At 54.5% G+C, this 15,719-nt stretch overlaps 1 protein-coding gene across 1 annotated transcript in view; it reads right to left on the bottom strand.

Moving 5' to 3' along the window:
- FBN3 (fibrillin 3) overlaps window positions 1-15,719 on the bottom strand; it is a 58,250-nt gene that overhangs the window by 22,576 nt on the left and 19,955 nt on the right. Inside the window, exons 30-41 of the mRNA XM_047851035.1 lie at window positions 15,472-15,597; window positions 14,374-14,499; window positions 12,641-12,763; window positions 12,322-12,444; window positions 11,794-11,919; window positions 11,590-11,712; window positions 10,684-10,806; window positions 9,991-10,152; window positions 8,939-9,007; window positions 7,553-7,678; window positions 2,401-2,526; window positions 1,841-1,990 (exon numbers count right to left, since the gene is read on the bottom strand). Coding sequence (XP_047706991.1) covers window positions 1,841-1,990; window positions 2,401-2,526; window positions 7,553-7,678; window positions 8,939-9,007; window positions 9,991-10,152; window positions 10,684-10,806; window positions 11,590-11,712; window positions 11,794-11,919; window positions 12,322-12,444; window positions 12,641-12,763; window positions 14,374-14,499; window positions 15,472-15,597 — 1,503 coding nt within the window. The remainder of the gene's footprint in view (window positions 1-1,840; window positions 1,991-2,400; window positions 2,527-7,552; window positions 7,679-8,938; window positions 9,008-9,990; window positions 10,153-10,683; window positions 10,807-11,589; window positions 11,713-11,793; window positions 11,920-12,321; window positions 12,445-12,640; window positions 12,764-14,373; window positions 14,500-15,471; window positions 15,598-15,719) is intronic.

Raw genomic sequence — 15,719 nt, 5'->3', positions numbered from 1 at the left:
CCGGGGCAGCCCACCCTGCCTAGTTGCATCCCGTTGGCAATGCCGAGATGCCGCCTACCAGACCGCGATCCCCAGGTGAGGCAGGTGTCTCCGGGCCCGCCAGGTGGACACGGGCAGGTATTTAGGCAGCGGCATCTTGCCACCTTTCCCCAGGTCCCCGCCCTGGCCGTCACTCGGCCTTCTACCCGCGTCACCGGCTAGTATGGACCTCCGCCTCGTCTTACGCCACCTGCACCTCAGACTCAGGTGCACGAGATCCGAGCAGGTACCTAAGTCCCAGCACCCAAACCGAGGGTGACATGTGATCTGTCCTGACAGTCTCTTGACCAGAGCTGGCTGTTTGCAGCTCCCTCCCAGCCTGCACAGCTCAGGTCTGCCCCGTTCTTGCTACCTAGAACGCAGACCAGGCCCACCCCCCAGAAATGCCCAGTAACGATCCCCTCTCCACTGCCCTGCACGGGATGGACACCCACTGCCCCCCAAGTTCATGTCCACCCAGAACCTCTGAGTGTGACCATCGGGGGAAACAGGGTCTTTGTAGATGCAATCCAGAAAAGATGCGGACACCCTGGCTTAGGGTGGGCCCTGAATGCAATGACCGGTGTCCTTATAAGAAAAGGAGAGACACGCAGACAGTTGGAGAGAAGAAGCCACAGGAAGACGAAAGCAGAGATGGGGGACAGAGCTCCAAGCCGGGAACACAGGACGCCCAGAGCCACCGGAAGCTGGAGGAAGCAAAGAAGCACTCTAACCTGGAGCCTCTGGAGGGGGCACGGCCTCGCTGCCACCTTGGCTTCGGGCTTCTAGCCTTCAGAACTGGGAGAAAATTAATTTCTGGGGTTTTTAAGCCACCAAATTTGTGGCAATTTGTTGCCACGGCCCGAGGAAACTATTGGTCTCCGTCAGCCGGGGCTGCCATGACAAAATGCCACACACCGGGTGGCTTAAGCAGCAGATGCGTATTTCTCACGGTTCTGGAGGCTGGGAGTCCAAGACCAAGGTGCCGGCAGACTCGGGGTCTGGTGAGAGCCGCCTCCCGGTTCAGAGGTGGCTGTTTTCCTGCTATGTCCTCACATGGTGGAGATCGCCTCCCACACACGTCTTCTCGGAACGGCCCCCATCCCATTCAGGGGGCCTCCTAATCCCCTCCCCGGGGCCCCTCCCCCTAACGCCACCGCCCTGAGGACCGGGGCTCCAACGCGTGAGTTTAGCAGGGGACACATCCAGCCCACAGCACGTGGGAACGTCCTTGTTGTCCACTTTCAATCACTGCCCCACTCCTGCGGCTCTTTCTGATTCCTGGGCGGGCTGCTAGATCATTCTGCCAGCTCTCTTTCCAGCTGCCAGCATGGTCTGCTGCTCAGTTCTGCCTCCAGCCCTCTGCTCGTGCTGTTCCCTGCCCGCAATACCCTTCTTCATCCCAAACAGTGTTTCAGCAGCTTTTCCCAGAGCTTCCCCGGGGTTGCACCTTCCCCTGCTCACGGGGCCCCTGGTGCCTCCAGCTAGTTTTGCTTTCCTCCCTGGCCCCAGGTACTCACTGACCCTCCCCCCGAAATAGTCTGTGAGTCTCCGAGGACCTTTACCACAAACGTAAGCTTCACTGATCCATTTTGAATCCCCAAATCTGCAACATACAAGGAAGGCTGCCTCGCCCACCCCAAGACGGATGCTTTCCACACGCCACCTAGGACGTAGTTTCAACTCCTTAGCCCTCATCAGAACAATGTAGGATGAGAGCTAATCTGGGCGCCCCAATCAAGGTGCGCCTCCTTAAATACTGCACTAAAAAGGAGGAAGCTGGAAGGAAGGGGGCGGGGGCGGGGGTGTGGAGAGCACTCACGGCTGGCAGGGGTGGGGCAGGCCTCGCAGGGTCTGTTCCAGGCCTGGCCAATGTTGTATGAGCAGCAGCATATCTTCCGGGTCACGTTAAAGGCCAGTTCATTCCGACACGTGCCGTTATGGTGCCGGAAGCAAATGCTCTTCCTCATGTCTGCAGTTCCGTTAGGAAGAGGAGTGTGGGTAAAAGATAGCCAAGAGAGGGGAAGAAAGAAGAGAGGAAGAGAGAGCCATCAGACGGCTGGGAACTCATTCACGGGTCCAGCTGAAAAATACTGGCTTGATGCCTCTCCCCCAACACACATGGGGTGCCTTTTACATTTTAGATTTTGTTGGGCAGTGCACAACCTGGACAACCATTCATGACAGCCCTGGGCCCCCAAATCCTGCATCTTGTTCTCTGCTACTGACCAGCAACTCAAAAATACACTCACCCTCCTGCTGTCTACTCCCCTACACACAGCTCTCCACACTCTTCCGAGGCTTAGAGACTCCTAGGAGTCCTTCCCACACCCAAGTGCTTTTCCCACAACTGCCTATCTCCCCAGTCATCACACTTTGTACCCATGCAGTTGTTGCCACCGTTGACTTGGAGGTACTCCGCAGGACAGACACAAGTGTAGTTCCCCAGGGTGTTGTAGCAGGTACCGGGGCCACAGATGCCCGGGTGTGCATAGCATTCGTCGATGTCTGCAGGGGAAGGAGGGACAGCATCTAGCAGTTGTCTGGGTAACTCCCAACCCCAGACCTGGTAGAGTCACTTCATTATGGGCTTGAGCTCAATGTCAAGATTAGCTTAAAAAGCACAGGCATTTCAGTGACAGGGAAAGATCCGACATGGTGTTAAATGAAAAAAAAAGAAAAAGCTTACTATGATCTCACTTTTTTTTGTTTTTGAGAGAGAGAGAGAGAGAGAGAGAGAGAGCACGTGTGTGAGCATGGAAGAGAGCCAGAGGGAGAGAGGGAGAGAGGGAGAGAGGGAGAGAGAGAGAGAATCTTAAGCAGGTTCCACATTGACCATGGAACCCAGTGTGGGGCTTGATCCCATGACCCTGGGATTATGACCCGAGCCAAAATCCAGAGTCGGATGCTCAAGCAACTGAGCCACCCCAGGCGCTCCTGACCTCACTTCTATTAAGAAAAAAATATGACCTGGGGTGCCTGGGTGGCTCAGTCGGTTAAGCGTCCGACTTCAGCTCAGGTCATGATCTCGGGGTTCATGAGTTCTGGCCCCGCGTCGGGTTCTGTGCTGAGAGCTCAGAGCCTGGAGCCTGCTTCAGACTCTGTGTCTCCTCTCTCTGCCCCTCCCCTGCTCATGCTCTGTCTCTCAAAAATGAATAAACATTAAGAATTTTTTTTTTAAGTGTAACAAGCATTCTCAGCTAGTGAGATATATAAAAACAGATAGCAGAATATTAGCATTATCACCAAAAACGGCAGAGTATGGGACATCAGCCTCCACTCCTGCACAAAACTATCAAGCTGGCGAAAACTGACAAAATCGACTTTTGCAGGAGTCTGGAATCCAGTCAAAAACTTACAACAACCATGGAATCTGATATGTAAGCTATCCTAAAAAATCTACAGAACAAAGGGGCGCCGGGCAGGCTCAATCTGTGCAGTGTGCGATTCTTGATCCCAGGGTTGTGAGTTCAACCCCATGTTGGGTGTAGAGATTACTTAAAAATAAAATCATTTTTTTAAAACGAGTAGAAGTTTTACTTCATTTTGAGAGAGAGAGAGAGAGCACCGGTGGGGGAAGCACAGTGAGAGGGGGACAGAGGATCAGAAATGGGCTCTGCCTGATAGCAGTGGGTCCGACGTGCGGCTCAAACCCGCAGAAGGTGAGATCATGGCCCAGGCCAAAGTTGGAGACTCAATTGACTGAGCCACCCAAGTGCCCCACTTAAGAATAAAGTCTTAATGGGGCACCTGCGTGGCTCAGTCAGTTAAGGGTCCAACTTTGACTCAGGTCATGATCTCATGGTTTGTGGGTTCAAGCCCTGCATCAGGCTCTGTACTGAAGCTCGGAGCCTGGAGCCTGCTTCAGATTCTGTGTCTCCCTCTCTCTCTGCCCCTCCCCTGCTCACGCTTTCTCTCTCTCTCAAAAATAAATAAATATTGGGGCACTTGGGTGGCTCAGTTGGTTGAGCATCTGACTTTGGCTCATGTCATAATCTCACAGTTTGTGGGTTCAAGCCCTTCATTGGGCTCTGTGCGGACAGCGTGGAGCCTGGAGCCTACTTTGAGTTCTGTGTCTCCCTCTCTCCTGCTCATGCTGTCTCTCTCTCAAAAACAAATATTAAACAAAATTTGGTGGGGGGGTTGCCTGGGTGGCTTAGTCAATTAAGCATCTGACTTCAGTTCAGGTCATGATCTCGCAGTTCACGAGTTCAAGCCCTACTTATCAGCTTCTGTGCTGATAGCTCAGAGCCTAGAGCCTGGAGCCTGCTTCCGATTCTGTGTCTCCCTCTCTCTTTGCCTCTTCCCTGCTCGCACTCTGTCTCTCTGTCTGAAAAATAAATAAATATTCGGGGTGCCTGGATGGCTCAGTTGATTAAGCGTCCGACTTTGGCTCAGGTCATGAACTGACGTTTCATGGGTTTGAGTCCCGCGTCGGGCTCTGCGCTGACAGCTCAGAGCCTGGAGCCTGCTTTGGATTCTGTGTCTCCCCTTCCCCTGCTCGCACTCTCTCTCTCTCTCTCTCTCTCTCTCTCTCTCTCTCTCTCTCTCAAAAATAAATAAAGATTAAAAAAATTAAAAAGTAAATAAATATTAAAAAAACTTTTAAAAAATAAAATTAAAATAAATAAATAAATAAATAAATCTGCTTCTAACAGCGTCCAAAAAAATGCAATGCTTAGGAATGAATTTAAGCAAAGAGACACAAGAGTTGAACACTGAAAACTACAAAACATCACGGAAAAACAACTAAAGAAGACTGAGAGGAACGGAAAGACCTCCTGTGTACATGGATCAGAAGATTTAATACTGTTAACACAGCAATACTCCCCACGGCAATTTAGAATTGCCATGCAATCCCCATCAAAACCCCAATGCCTTCATTTTTGAAGAAATGGAAAAGTTAGTCTTAAATGCACGTGCAATTACATAGGACCCCCCCCCCCCCCCAGCCAAAACCATCTTGGAAAAAGAAAAACAAAGTCAGAGGACTCACACTTCCCAATTTTGAAACTTACAGTGCTCCAGTCATCAGGACAGTGTGGTACGGGCTAAAGATAGACATCTACATCAACAGAATAGAACGGAGAGTCCAGAAGGAAACTATGTGTCACGTGACTTTTGACACGGGAGCCAAGACCACTCAATGGGGAAAAAAGGGTGTCTTCAACGAGTGGTGCAGGCACAACTGGATCTCCACAGGCAAAAGAACGAAGTCAGACCTCTCTCTGACACCACAGGCAAAAAATAACTCAAAATAAGTGGAAAACCTAAATATGTAAGAGCCAAAATGATAAAACTCTCAGAAAAAAGACATAGGGGTCGGGGCGCCTGGGTGGCTCAGTCAGTTGAGCGTCTGACTTCAGCTCAGGTCATGATATTGCACCTCATGAGTTCGAGCCCCGCGTCAGGCTCTGTGCTGACAGCTCAGAGCCTGGAGCCTGCTTCAGATTCTGTGTCTCCCTTTCTCTCTGTCCCTTCCTTACTCGCACTCTGTCTCTCCCTCAAAAATAAACAAACAAACAAAAAAGACATAGGGGTAAATTTTAATGACCTTGTATTTGGCAATGGATTCTTAGAGGCCACCAAAACACAGCTGCAGAAGGAAAAAAAAAAAAAGATAAATTTGGCTTCATCGGAATTAAAGCCTGGTGTGCATCGAAGGACACCATCAAGAAAGCAAAAAGAAACTACAAAATGGGAGAAGCTATTTGCAAACTATGTATCGGATACGGGTCTTATATCCAGAATACAGAAAGAGCTCTCACAGCTCAACAACAAAAAGACAACCCCCGTTTAAAAATGGGCAAAAGACCTGAACAGACACTACTCCAAAGACATACAAATGACCAGTAAGCACGTGGAGAGATGCTCCATAGTCATCAGTCATCGGGGAAAAATGCAAATCCAAACCACAATGAGATGCCACTTTGCACCCACTAGACGGTGTAACTTTGAGCAATGGAAAATACCAGTGTTGGTGAGGATGTGGAGAAACCGGGGCCCTTGTACATTGCTGGTGAGAATGTAAAAAGCTGTAGCTGCTGCAGAAAACCGTTGGGCAGTTCCTCAAACACAACAGAGTAGTCAACAGAATCACCATATAGCCCAGCGATTCCGGGTGTGAGACAAACTATCTGACAAGGACCAGCTACAGAATTTGCCCAGTGGAAAATGAACACTGGGGCTTCCTTGTTCAAGACCCACGAAGAGTTTCAAGGTGGCGACAGCAAAGCATTAAGCCAAGTGTGGGCCCTTTGGAGAATAGGATTCTATGCTACCGCACAGAACTGCAGCCCTCAAGTGCACCTCTAGCCCGGCAAGGCTGCACATCCAAGGTCAGTGATCCGGTTAAAGGCTCCCTGCCCTGTGACTTTTATTTGTTGATTGGACCTTTCTCTTTCTTCCTTGATGTCCCGAGAGACGGGGAGACAGTAAGGAATAAAACATTCTTCAAGTATTTAGGTTCTGATTCTGCTGTGACAGCTTCCACTTCCACGTACAATGGAGGTTGGTGTTTTGATCTTAGACCTCTTCCTTCCTTCCCTATTTCCTTGAGTTTCTAAACAGCACTGCTCTGAGGGAAAAGATACGTATTCTGTCCTTGTGTGTTGGTGTTGGTGTCTGGCTACATGTAGGTGTTCAATTAATATCATTAAAAGGAAAAGAAAGAATGAATTGGTGGATGGATGGATGGATGGATAGATGGATAGGTGGATGGTGGATAGATGGATGGATGGTGGATGGATGGATGGATGGATGGGTGGATGGTGGATAGATGGATGGATGGTGGATGGATGGATGGATGGATGGATAGGTGGATGGTGGATAGATGGGTGGGTGGATGGATGGATAGGTGGGTAGTGGATAGATGGATGGATGGATGGATGGATGGATGGATGGATGGGTGGATGGTGGATGGGTGGGTGGGTCGACAGACCGACTTAGTATACTGCATTAGAAGAGCTCAGTCTCAAGGACCAGAATGGCTGGGTTTTGCTCACTTACTAGCTGGACAAGTTACTTCATCTCCCTGAACCTTAGTTTCTACATCTGAAAAATGGGATCCTAAATGGAACATCCCCCTCACGGGGCTGTTGTGGTGACTGAACAAATGACAACTGAAGATGCTCAGTGCGAGGGTGACACACAGTCACAAACACTAGTTTCCTGTTGGTCATTACTGTGATGCCCAAAGGAGGGGAGGAAGGAGACAGGTAGAGCGCTGTTTGAAGGAATGGTGTGGCTATTCCTTCTGTGTCTGTCCCTTCCCACTCTCAGCTTTGGGACTTGGTCAGCTTTTGCCCGAAGGAGGAAGGGAGTGGTTGCCATAGAAAAGCCAGGCCATTTCCAAGTGGGCAGGAAGTGAGAGGGAGGGAGCAGAGCAGAGGGCAGGCTGGGGGATTCTGATGAAGCCTTTTCCACCCTCCCAGTGGGCCCCAGGCAGCAAGGCAGGTGAGTCGAGCCCCTAAAGGCACTTCAGGCCCCGGCACCTGAGGAGGAGCTGAGGCTAGAGAGGAAGGTGTATACTCACCCTCACAGATGCGGGTGTCCTCATTGAGGTGGTAGCCGGGTGGGCATGCACACTGGAAGCTGCCAAAGGTATTGCCACAGGTTCCCCCCTGGCACAGCCCGGGCAGCTCCTGGCACTCATCAATGTCTGTCAAGAAGTGAAGAAGCCATGCTTGGCTGCTAAACCCAAGCAGAGGCCTTGGGGACACCCACACCCTGCCTTGGGTTCTCCAAGGCCCTGGAGGAGCCAGTCCTGCCTCTTCAAGAATACCTGAGAGGTGTGGGCTATTTGGAGCGTTCAGGCCAGGGTCCACCTTGGAGGCTGCACCTAGACTCTCTTGAGTCAAGGTCACCCTGAATTCATCCCCTTTTTCTTCAGTTCCTACTCCACACTCCCATCCATCCAACCATCCATCCATCCATCCATCTATCCATCCATCACATAGTTCCCTCTGGATGGAATTCTCCAATCTTATCACCCCCTGTTTATAAAAGGATGGATGGATGAAGGATGCCTGACTGGCTCAGTCAGTAGAGCATGTGACTCTTGATCTTGGGAGTCATGAGTTTAAGCCCCACATTGGCATAGAGCTTACTTTTTAAAAAAGGATGGATGGATGGATGGATGGATGGATGGATGGATGGATGGATATAAAAAATAGTGGATGAATAAGAAGTGAATCAACAAGATGAATAAGTGCATGGATGGATGGATGGATGGATGGACAGATGGGTGGGTGGGTAGGTGAGTAGATGGATGATGTATGTATGCACAGAAGACAGGAAGGAATTAAGGAAGGGAGGGAGAATAGTGGGAGAAAGGAAGGAAAGGGGGAAGGATTAAGGATGGGGAATTTATGAGTGGGAAGTGGGTGGATGGGTAGATGAGTAGATGGGTGAATGGGGGAGTATATATGTGTGGATGGAGGAGGGAAAGAAGGATGGGTAAGTGGACAGGTGTGTGTGTGAATGAGAAATGTATGTATGGATGGGTGGATGGGGGATGCATGAATGAATGGATGGATGGGGGGGATGGGTGAGTGGATGGATGGATGGGTGGATGGATGGGGTGGGTGAGTGGTTGGATGGGGGATGGATGGATGGATGGTTGGGTGAGTGGTTGGATGGGTGGATGGATGGATGGGTGGATGGATGGGTGGGTGAGTGGCTGGATGGGGGATGGGTGGATGGATAGGTTGTTGGAAGGACGGATCAATAAACCAACAGTTGGAAGAAGAGACGGATGAAAGAAAAAACAAAAACTTCACCAAAAACAGAACAGTTTAGCCTCACTGCTTGACCTTGGGGAGGGAGGATGTGCCCCTGTCCCGCAACTGTGCATTTTGGCGAGGCAGGGATGAGAAAAAGCTCACTGAGTACGCAAGTGGATAGTCTGCCCGGAGCTCACCTTCCAGAATGACAGTGATGGGGTTGGGTCGGAAGCCCTCGCCCCCTGGGCACAAGGTTCTATACTCGGCTGCAAAGGAAACAGGTTCTTCTGAGGGGCTGTGGGGTGAAGCCCAAGGGAGGCATGGGAATTGAGGTCTCCCAAAAAGGGCTCCAGAATGGGTCCCACATCTCTCTACCACACCAATTCCATCCCCTTACCTCCTCAGCCTCTCGGCACCGAGAGACTTCAGCCAATCTGGGAAGATGGGGCAGTGTGTGTGTGTGCGTGTGTGTGTGTGTGTGTGTGTGTGTGTGTGTGTGTGTGAGAACGTGTGTTCACATTCAACATATGAACAGATGGACTGTGTGCTAACAGCTGGGGGTGAAAAGGGGTGATTTCTTCTGATCTAAAACCAGACCAGTGTGACTGCAAATCTTCCCCATTGAAAGAAAGACCCCGGATATCACATATACACATGGACACAGACACACACAGACACACACACACACCTGAATAGGTGGACAGGTGTGTGAACCTGAGGCCTTTGCACATGCTGTTCCCACAGCATCACAGACCCTTCCCCCTACTCTGCCTAGAAAACTCCTACTCATCCTTCAAAACCTCATTTAAGCCTTTTGTCCTGAGAAGTCTTCCCTTATCCACTTCCTGTCCTTGGCCACCACTGTGTCTCAGACAAACCCTCAGGATAGCTCTACTCCCACAGTCCGGGGACCACTGGTATATGGGTGAGGGGCAGTGTGCCGTGCTGTGGTTCATCCTGCTCTGGGTCCCCAGCCCCTTGCACAGGGCATGGAGGAACTCTCAATGATTGCTGGCTGACAGACTGAGGAAGCAAGCGAATAGAAACACACAGAGAATTTGCAGGAAGGGAGGGCAGAGAGAGACGTGGAGCGAGGAGGCACAGCCGATGAACTGCTAAAGGTATGCTGTGTGACCCAGGGCGAGCCCCTCTCCCTCTCTGGTTCTCAGTGTCCCTCCCTTAGCACAGATGACCCCCGAAGTCCTGGGGAGTGCTCGCCTGTGTCCCCCACTACCACCCGGAGACTCACTGGTGTTGGCCAGCGGGCACAGTTCACATGGGTTACCCCAGGCCCGTCCCAGGGAGCAACAGCAAGAAGCCCGGGTGACGCCAACCCCGATCTCAGCAGCGCAGAAGATACCACCATCCCCTCGGTCATGCGTGTCCAGGAAACAGTTCCCGACCCGGGTGTCTGAACAGAGAAAGGGGTGGTTAGCACGGGGCAGGAGAGACGAGGGCACGCGCGTTTGCCCCTCTCTGCGTAACTGTGCGTGTGGCCGTGTGCGCATGCGTGCCTGTGTGCCTGGCCCTGATTCGCGGCCGTGTGCGCATGCGTGCCTGGCTCTGCCTCGCGGCTGCGTGTACACATGTGCCCGTGTGCATGGCTGTGCCTCTGCATACGTGTATATGTGCACACATGTGACTGTGTGTGTACATGTATGTATGAATGTGTAGAGCACAGGGACAGAAGGGGGGGTCTGAACAAATGGACAGGGACACTGTCCCTGGGCAGGGAGCTGTGTGTGTGTGTGTGTGTGTGTGTGTGTGTGTGTGTGCGCGCGTGCGCGCGCACACCCCAGGAGTGGAAGGGTGTGCAAGAACACATCCTCAGTGGCCCTTATCAGGGGCTGGCAAAGGTCCTGTTTGTCAAGAACAGGTAAATCTGAGCTCCGCCCAGCTCACCTGCCATCAGATCCCCAGCTGGAGCCAAGGGCTTACTCACCCACACAGCCCACCCCGCTGGGGTTCAGCTCAAAATCCTGGGGACAATTGCAGAGGTAGCTGCCGGGGGTGTTGACACACAGGCCATTGATGCAGTTCACAGGGTCTGCACACTCATTGACATCTGGTGGAGGGGTGGGGAATGCTGTCAGCGGGAGCCCTCCCTCAATCCACTTCCCTCCCACCTTCCTCCTGGGAAGCTGAAGCCCTCAATGTTGGATGTGGGCTGTGGAGTGAGGCCATGTCCTCCCCTGGGAAGAAAGCCTGAAGGGACAGCAGCCTCCAGGGTCTGCCCTGGCCTGTCTAACCCCCTCTCCTCCCTGTTCTGTTCCACTTGGGATGGAGGTTTGCCCCTTTAAAGTTTCCTGTGTCATGAGTTCCACGCAGCCAACCTACAAAGCCCAACATTTAGAACATGCTTTCAAGCCACAGGTTGGCAGGCTATTATCGGTGGGCCAGAGCCCCCTGCCTGTTTGTGTAAATAAAGTTTTATTGGCACACACCCACGCCCACTCATTTACATACTGCCTGTGTGTGTCTGCTTCTGAGCTACGAGGCAGTTGAGTAGCTGTGACAGAGACTGTATGGCTGGAAAGCCAAAAATATTTCCCATCTGGTCGTTTGCCAGAAAAGTTTGCTGACCCCCGTTTTAAATACATAAGTGGGAGGTCATTTTGACGGTAGTAGTGGAGGGAGTACACCTTCATTCATTCACTGCATTGATTCAGAAGACGATAGATGCCAACGGAAGAGGTTGATGGGAACACGGATCAATGGGGGCACTGCTGGAGATAGGGGTCAGACAAGCCCCCCCCTCCAGAATAGGACATTCAAGAAGAGATCTGAGGGCAGGGAGGCAGTAAGCCCTGCCCCTCCTCCCACCCCCACAGCCCGGCTGACCCCACACCTGTGCAATTGCCACCACCGCGGTCCAGCTCATAGCCCTCACTGCAGATGCAGCGGAACATTCCGGGCAGGTTCTCGCAGCTCCCGAACACACAGAGGTTCCCGAGAACGCACTCGTCCACGTCTGTGGGGACCCCAGGTCAGCCCGCCTTGCCTGGCAGCCTGCTCCTGCTGTGTCCCCCAGCCTGGCAGCCCCAGGTCTCACCCCGACAGGCGCGGTGGTCCTCCGTGGGGCTGAAGCCCATCTCACATTCACAGCGGTACCCGCCGGGGACATTGAGGCACTGCCCGTTCTCACAGAGGTCCACGTCCTCAGCACATTCGTCCCTGTCTGCGGGACCCCGAGAGGCAGAGGGCTGGGGGCCAGCTGGCCGGGACCCATGCAGGGCGGGGGCAGGGGGCCCCGGTCAAACCCTTCACGGTCACCCAGGGTTCCAGGGAGTACCGGGAACTCAGACCCCGACTCGGGGAGACAGGAGACCTGGTCACGCGGGACCCGGGTGGAGGGCCACCGGGAAGTAAGCTAGTGTTCCTGTGCTCCACGTCCAGAAGGCTCCGTGCATTCAGAGTCCAGGGGAGAAGACGGCCCACCCCGTGACTCAGCCTGGCCCGTGGCCCCGCGGGGATGAAGTCACAGCATCTCCAGCACCCCGGCGCCGTGCACCGGGTGAGATCGGTTTGAGTTGGAACCCAGCCCCTGTGGCTGTCCCCTCGGGCCCCACCCCACTCTCACCTTCACAGGAGAAGCCGTCCCCGGTGAAGCCCTGGTGGCAGGCACAGCGGTAGGAGCCGGGAACATTCAGGCAGTCGGCCCTCAGGCTGCACTGGTGCTCCCGGGAAGTGCACTCGTCCAGGTCTGCAGGACACGGAGCCCGGGGCCCCCCAGTGTGCGCATTGGGGGGGCTGCAGGGAGGCGGACCCTCCAAGCTCGGCCCTGTCCGACCCCCACAGACACCCCTGGGCCCAGACCCCCACCCCCACCGCCCCGTCTCCCTCCTGCCCCCCACCTACCTCAGCTGCTCTGCCCAGACCGCCTGCCCCCAGGCACTCACCGTGGCATGCGAAGCCATCCCCCACCCAGCCTGGCTGGCACCTGCAGCTGAAACTCCCAGGGACGTTGAGGCAGGAAGCGTGACTGTCACAGCTGTGTCCCCCAAGCTCACACTCGTCCACATCTGCAAGGAGAGGGACCCGGTCACGGGAGGGTCTGGACCAGGAGAGGAGAGGAAGGACACGGCACCCCCACAAGGCCTGGGCTTTGTAGAAATAGGGCTTCGGGTCCAGAGTAGGGAGATACTACAGCAACAGGGAAAGGGCAAGGACCCTCCTGGGGGAGGGCTGGCCCAGAAAGCCCCCCACCCACCTCAGGAGCATCCCCCATCACCCAGAGCCCAGGAGGAAAATTCCCAAACCCCAAAGGCACGACTCCCAGCAGCCCTCTGAAGTGATCTGAAACAGGAACGTAAGAGTCTCAGGGTAGACTTGAAGAGTAGCCGTCCTAACGCATTCGTCCTCGCCCTAAAGCAGGATTTCCTTCTAAACCGGCGTCTCGGACCCTCAGCCAAGTCAGCCTCACCCTTGTAACTCTGCAATGTCCACCCACCACCCAAGTGAGCTCCTGGTTCCCAAACATTGCTTCCCATGCTTCCTCACTGTTACTTAGGTAAATGTATTTTATTTTTTTATTTAAAAAAAATTTTTTTTTCAACGTTTATTTATTTTTGGGACAGAGAGAGACAGAGCATGAACGGGGGAGGGGCAGAGAGAGAGGGAGACACAGAATCGGAAACAGGCTCCAGGCTCTGAGCCATCAGCCCAGAGCCCGACGCGGGGCTCGAACTCACGCGAGATCACTCGAGATCTCGCGAGATCGTGAACTCACGGACCGCGAGATCGTGACCTGGCTGAAGTCGGACGCTTAACCGACTGCGCCACCCAGGCGCCCCGGTAAATGTATTTTAAAAGCCAACTTTACATCAACAACAGGCTCTAAAGAGTCATGGATTTGAGGCTGCTACATAACGTCGGATTCTAACACGCGTTAAAATAACCGCATCAGTGTATCTCCAGAAAGATACGTTCGCGTTGTCCTAATGCCCGGAAGCTGTGCACAGGACGTTATTTGGAAACAGGGTCTTTGTGGATGTAACCAGGTTAGGATGGGGTCATCCTGGATTCTGGTGGCCCTAATCCAGCGACTGGCATTCTCATAAGAGGGAAATTTGGACCCAGACACAGAGACAACCCACGTGAAGACAGACTCAGAGAGTAGAGCAACACGCTGACGAGGCACATGGGGGACTCCTGGCCACCGCCAGAAGGCAGTAGAGGCGTGGGACAGACTCCCCCTCTGAGCCCCCGCAGCCCTGCAGACGTGCTGATTTCAGATTTCTGGGCCCGGGAACCGTTCCGGACAGAGAATACGTTTCCGCGGTTCTGAGCCCTGAGACTGGTAGGAATTTGTTACGACAGCGCTAGGAGCCTGAGTCAGTTGACTAATGAACCGTGGAAACGTTCGCCCCCGTAGGGTGTCGCGTCATCAGGCTGGCATGCTTTGGGAACGCTGCCACGGACACCTGGGGCCCGCAGAGCTGGGGGCTAGAGGGGAGCCCCAGGGGCACCCGACTGGGTCCTGTTCCCGCTTGAACATGAGGCCCTACCCGCGGAAATGTGGGAGAATGAACTCTGGCCATGCTCAGCCCCGGGGGACGGGGCAGGGACCCCACAACCCCCGAGCTGGCCCCTCGGAGCCCCCCGTGCCACACCCCACCGACCGCCAGCTCACCGGAGCAGCCCGTGGCCCCCTTCCTGATGATGTAACCCAGATGGCAGTGGCAGACAAAGGAGCCTTTTGTGTTCTCACAGTCCCCGTGGAGGCAAAGGTGGGGCTTCAGTTCACACTCGTTCAAGTCTGCGGGGTGACAGGAGGGCAAGCAGGTGAGGGCGGAGGGGGTGCCCGAGCGTTGCCGGGTGCCCTGCCATGCCGCTCCCCCGCGTGGAGGCTCTGGGTGCCCGTCTCCGGGACTGCACGCCGTTTCTGGTTCCGCCACCGGACCGCTGTCTTGTCCGCGTTTTCCAGCGCGTACCCTGTGGGACACACTGGGCACAGGTTCCCAAAAGGATTTTGTAGCTGAGGACAGTTAGAGCGCACAGAGTTAGGGTTTTTCTCCTACGGGCCTTTTCAGAGCCTTTACGCCAACAGGGAGCAGCAAGAAGGGCGTGGAGCAGTAAACAGTTCCCTGTGTCATTTGAGCCGAGGTGCTTCAGGGCTTCCTAAGACTCCCGGGATCGGGAACGCTGAGCTGCACTGGGGCTGCACACACGTCTTTCCTCGGAGAGAATTACACCTTCCCTTCCTGGAACTTCCCCGCTCGGGCCCCAGCGCTGCCCTGATGGGGCACCCAGAACGCATCTGCTCCCGGGGCCCCGCGACACCCCGCAGCCAGGGGAGGGCAGTAACCACGGCCTGAACAGCCCGTGGTCCCCGAGCGGGTCTCAGAAAACACAGTTCTGAGCGCCCTTTCCCATCGAGCTGGCCCCCCCTCTGCATAAAACGCCTCGGCGTGTGACAATCTTGAGACGTAGCCCCGGGAGCGGGGTGTGCATCAGGTACACAGTGGTGCTCGATAGATGTACTTCAAGAGCAAGGTTCAGGGTATCTGCTGCTGTGAATCCGAGCCCCCAGGCCCTGGCGCGTGGCGGTCGGCCCTGGGCACTGGTGGCCACGCGCAGACTGCCACGTGCTGCTCCAGAGCCTGTCTCCCTCGCCTGCACGTGACGGGGACGGGACCCGCTGTCTGTCTTGCCCACGCGCCCCCCTGGGGAAGGCCTGGTGTGTGAGGTCGGATGCTGTCTCCTCCGCCCCACGGTCCTGGCTCCTCACCGACACACGCCCTCGCGTCCAGCGTGGCCACGAAGCCCTCATAGCACAGGCAGTGGTGACCCCCCGGCACGTTGACGCACTGGCCTCCGTCGCAGATGTCCGGGTTCTCCGCACACTCATCCACGTCTGGGGGAGCAGAGGTGGGGGCTGGGCTGTAGGCGGGCAGGGACGGAGGAGCAGCCCCCGGGGACCTGGCCACGGGGTCAGCGGCTTATCCCAGGTCTGGCCGGCTTCGCCTGGGCCAAGCT

This window comes from Prionailurus viverrinus, chromosome A2, assembly GCF_022837055.1.
Source record: "Prionailurus viverrinus isolate Anna chromosome A2, UM_Priviv_1.0, whole genome shotgun sequence".
NCBI lineage: Eukaryota > Metazoa > Chordata > Mammalia > Carnivora > Felidae > Prionailurus > Prionailurus viverrinus.
This window is presented reverse-complemented; position numbering and strand designations above follow the sequence as displayed.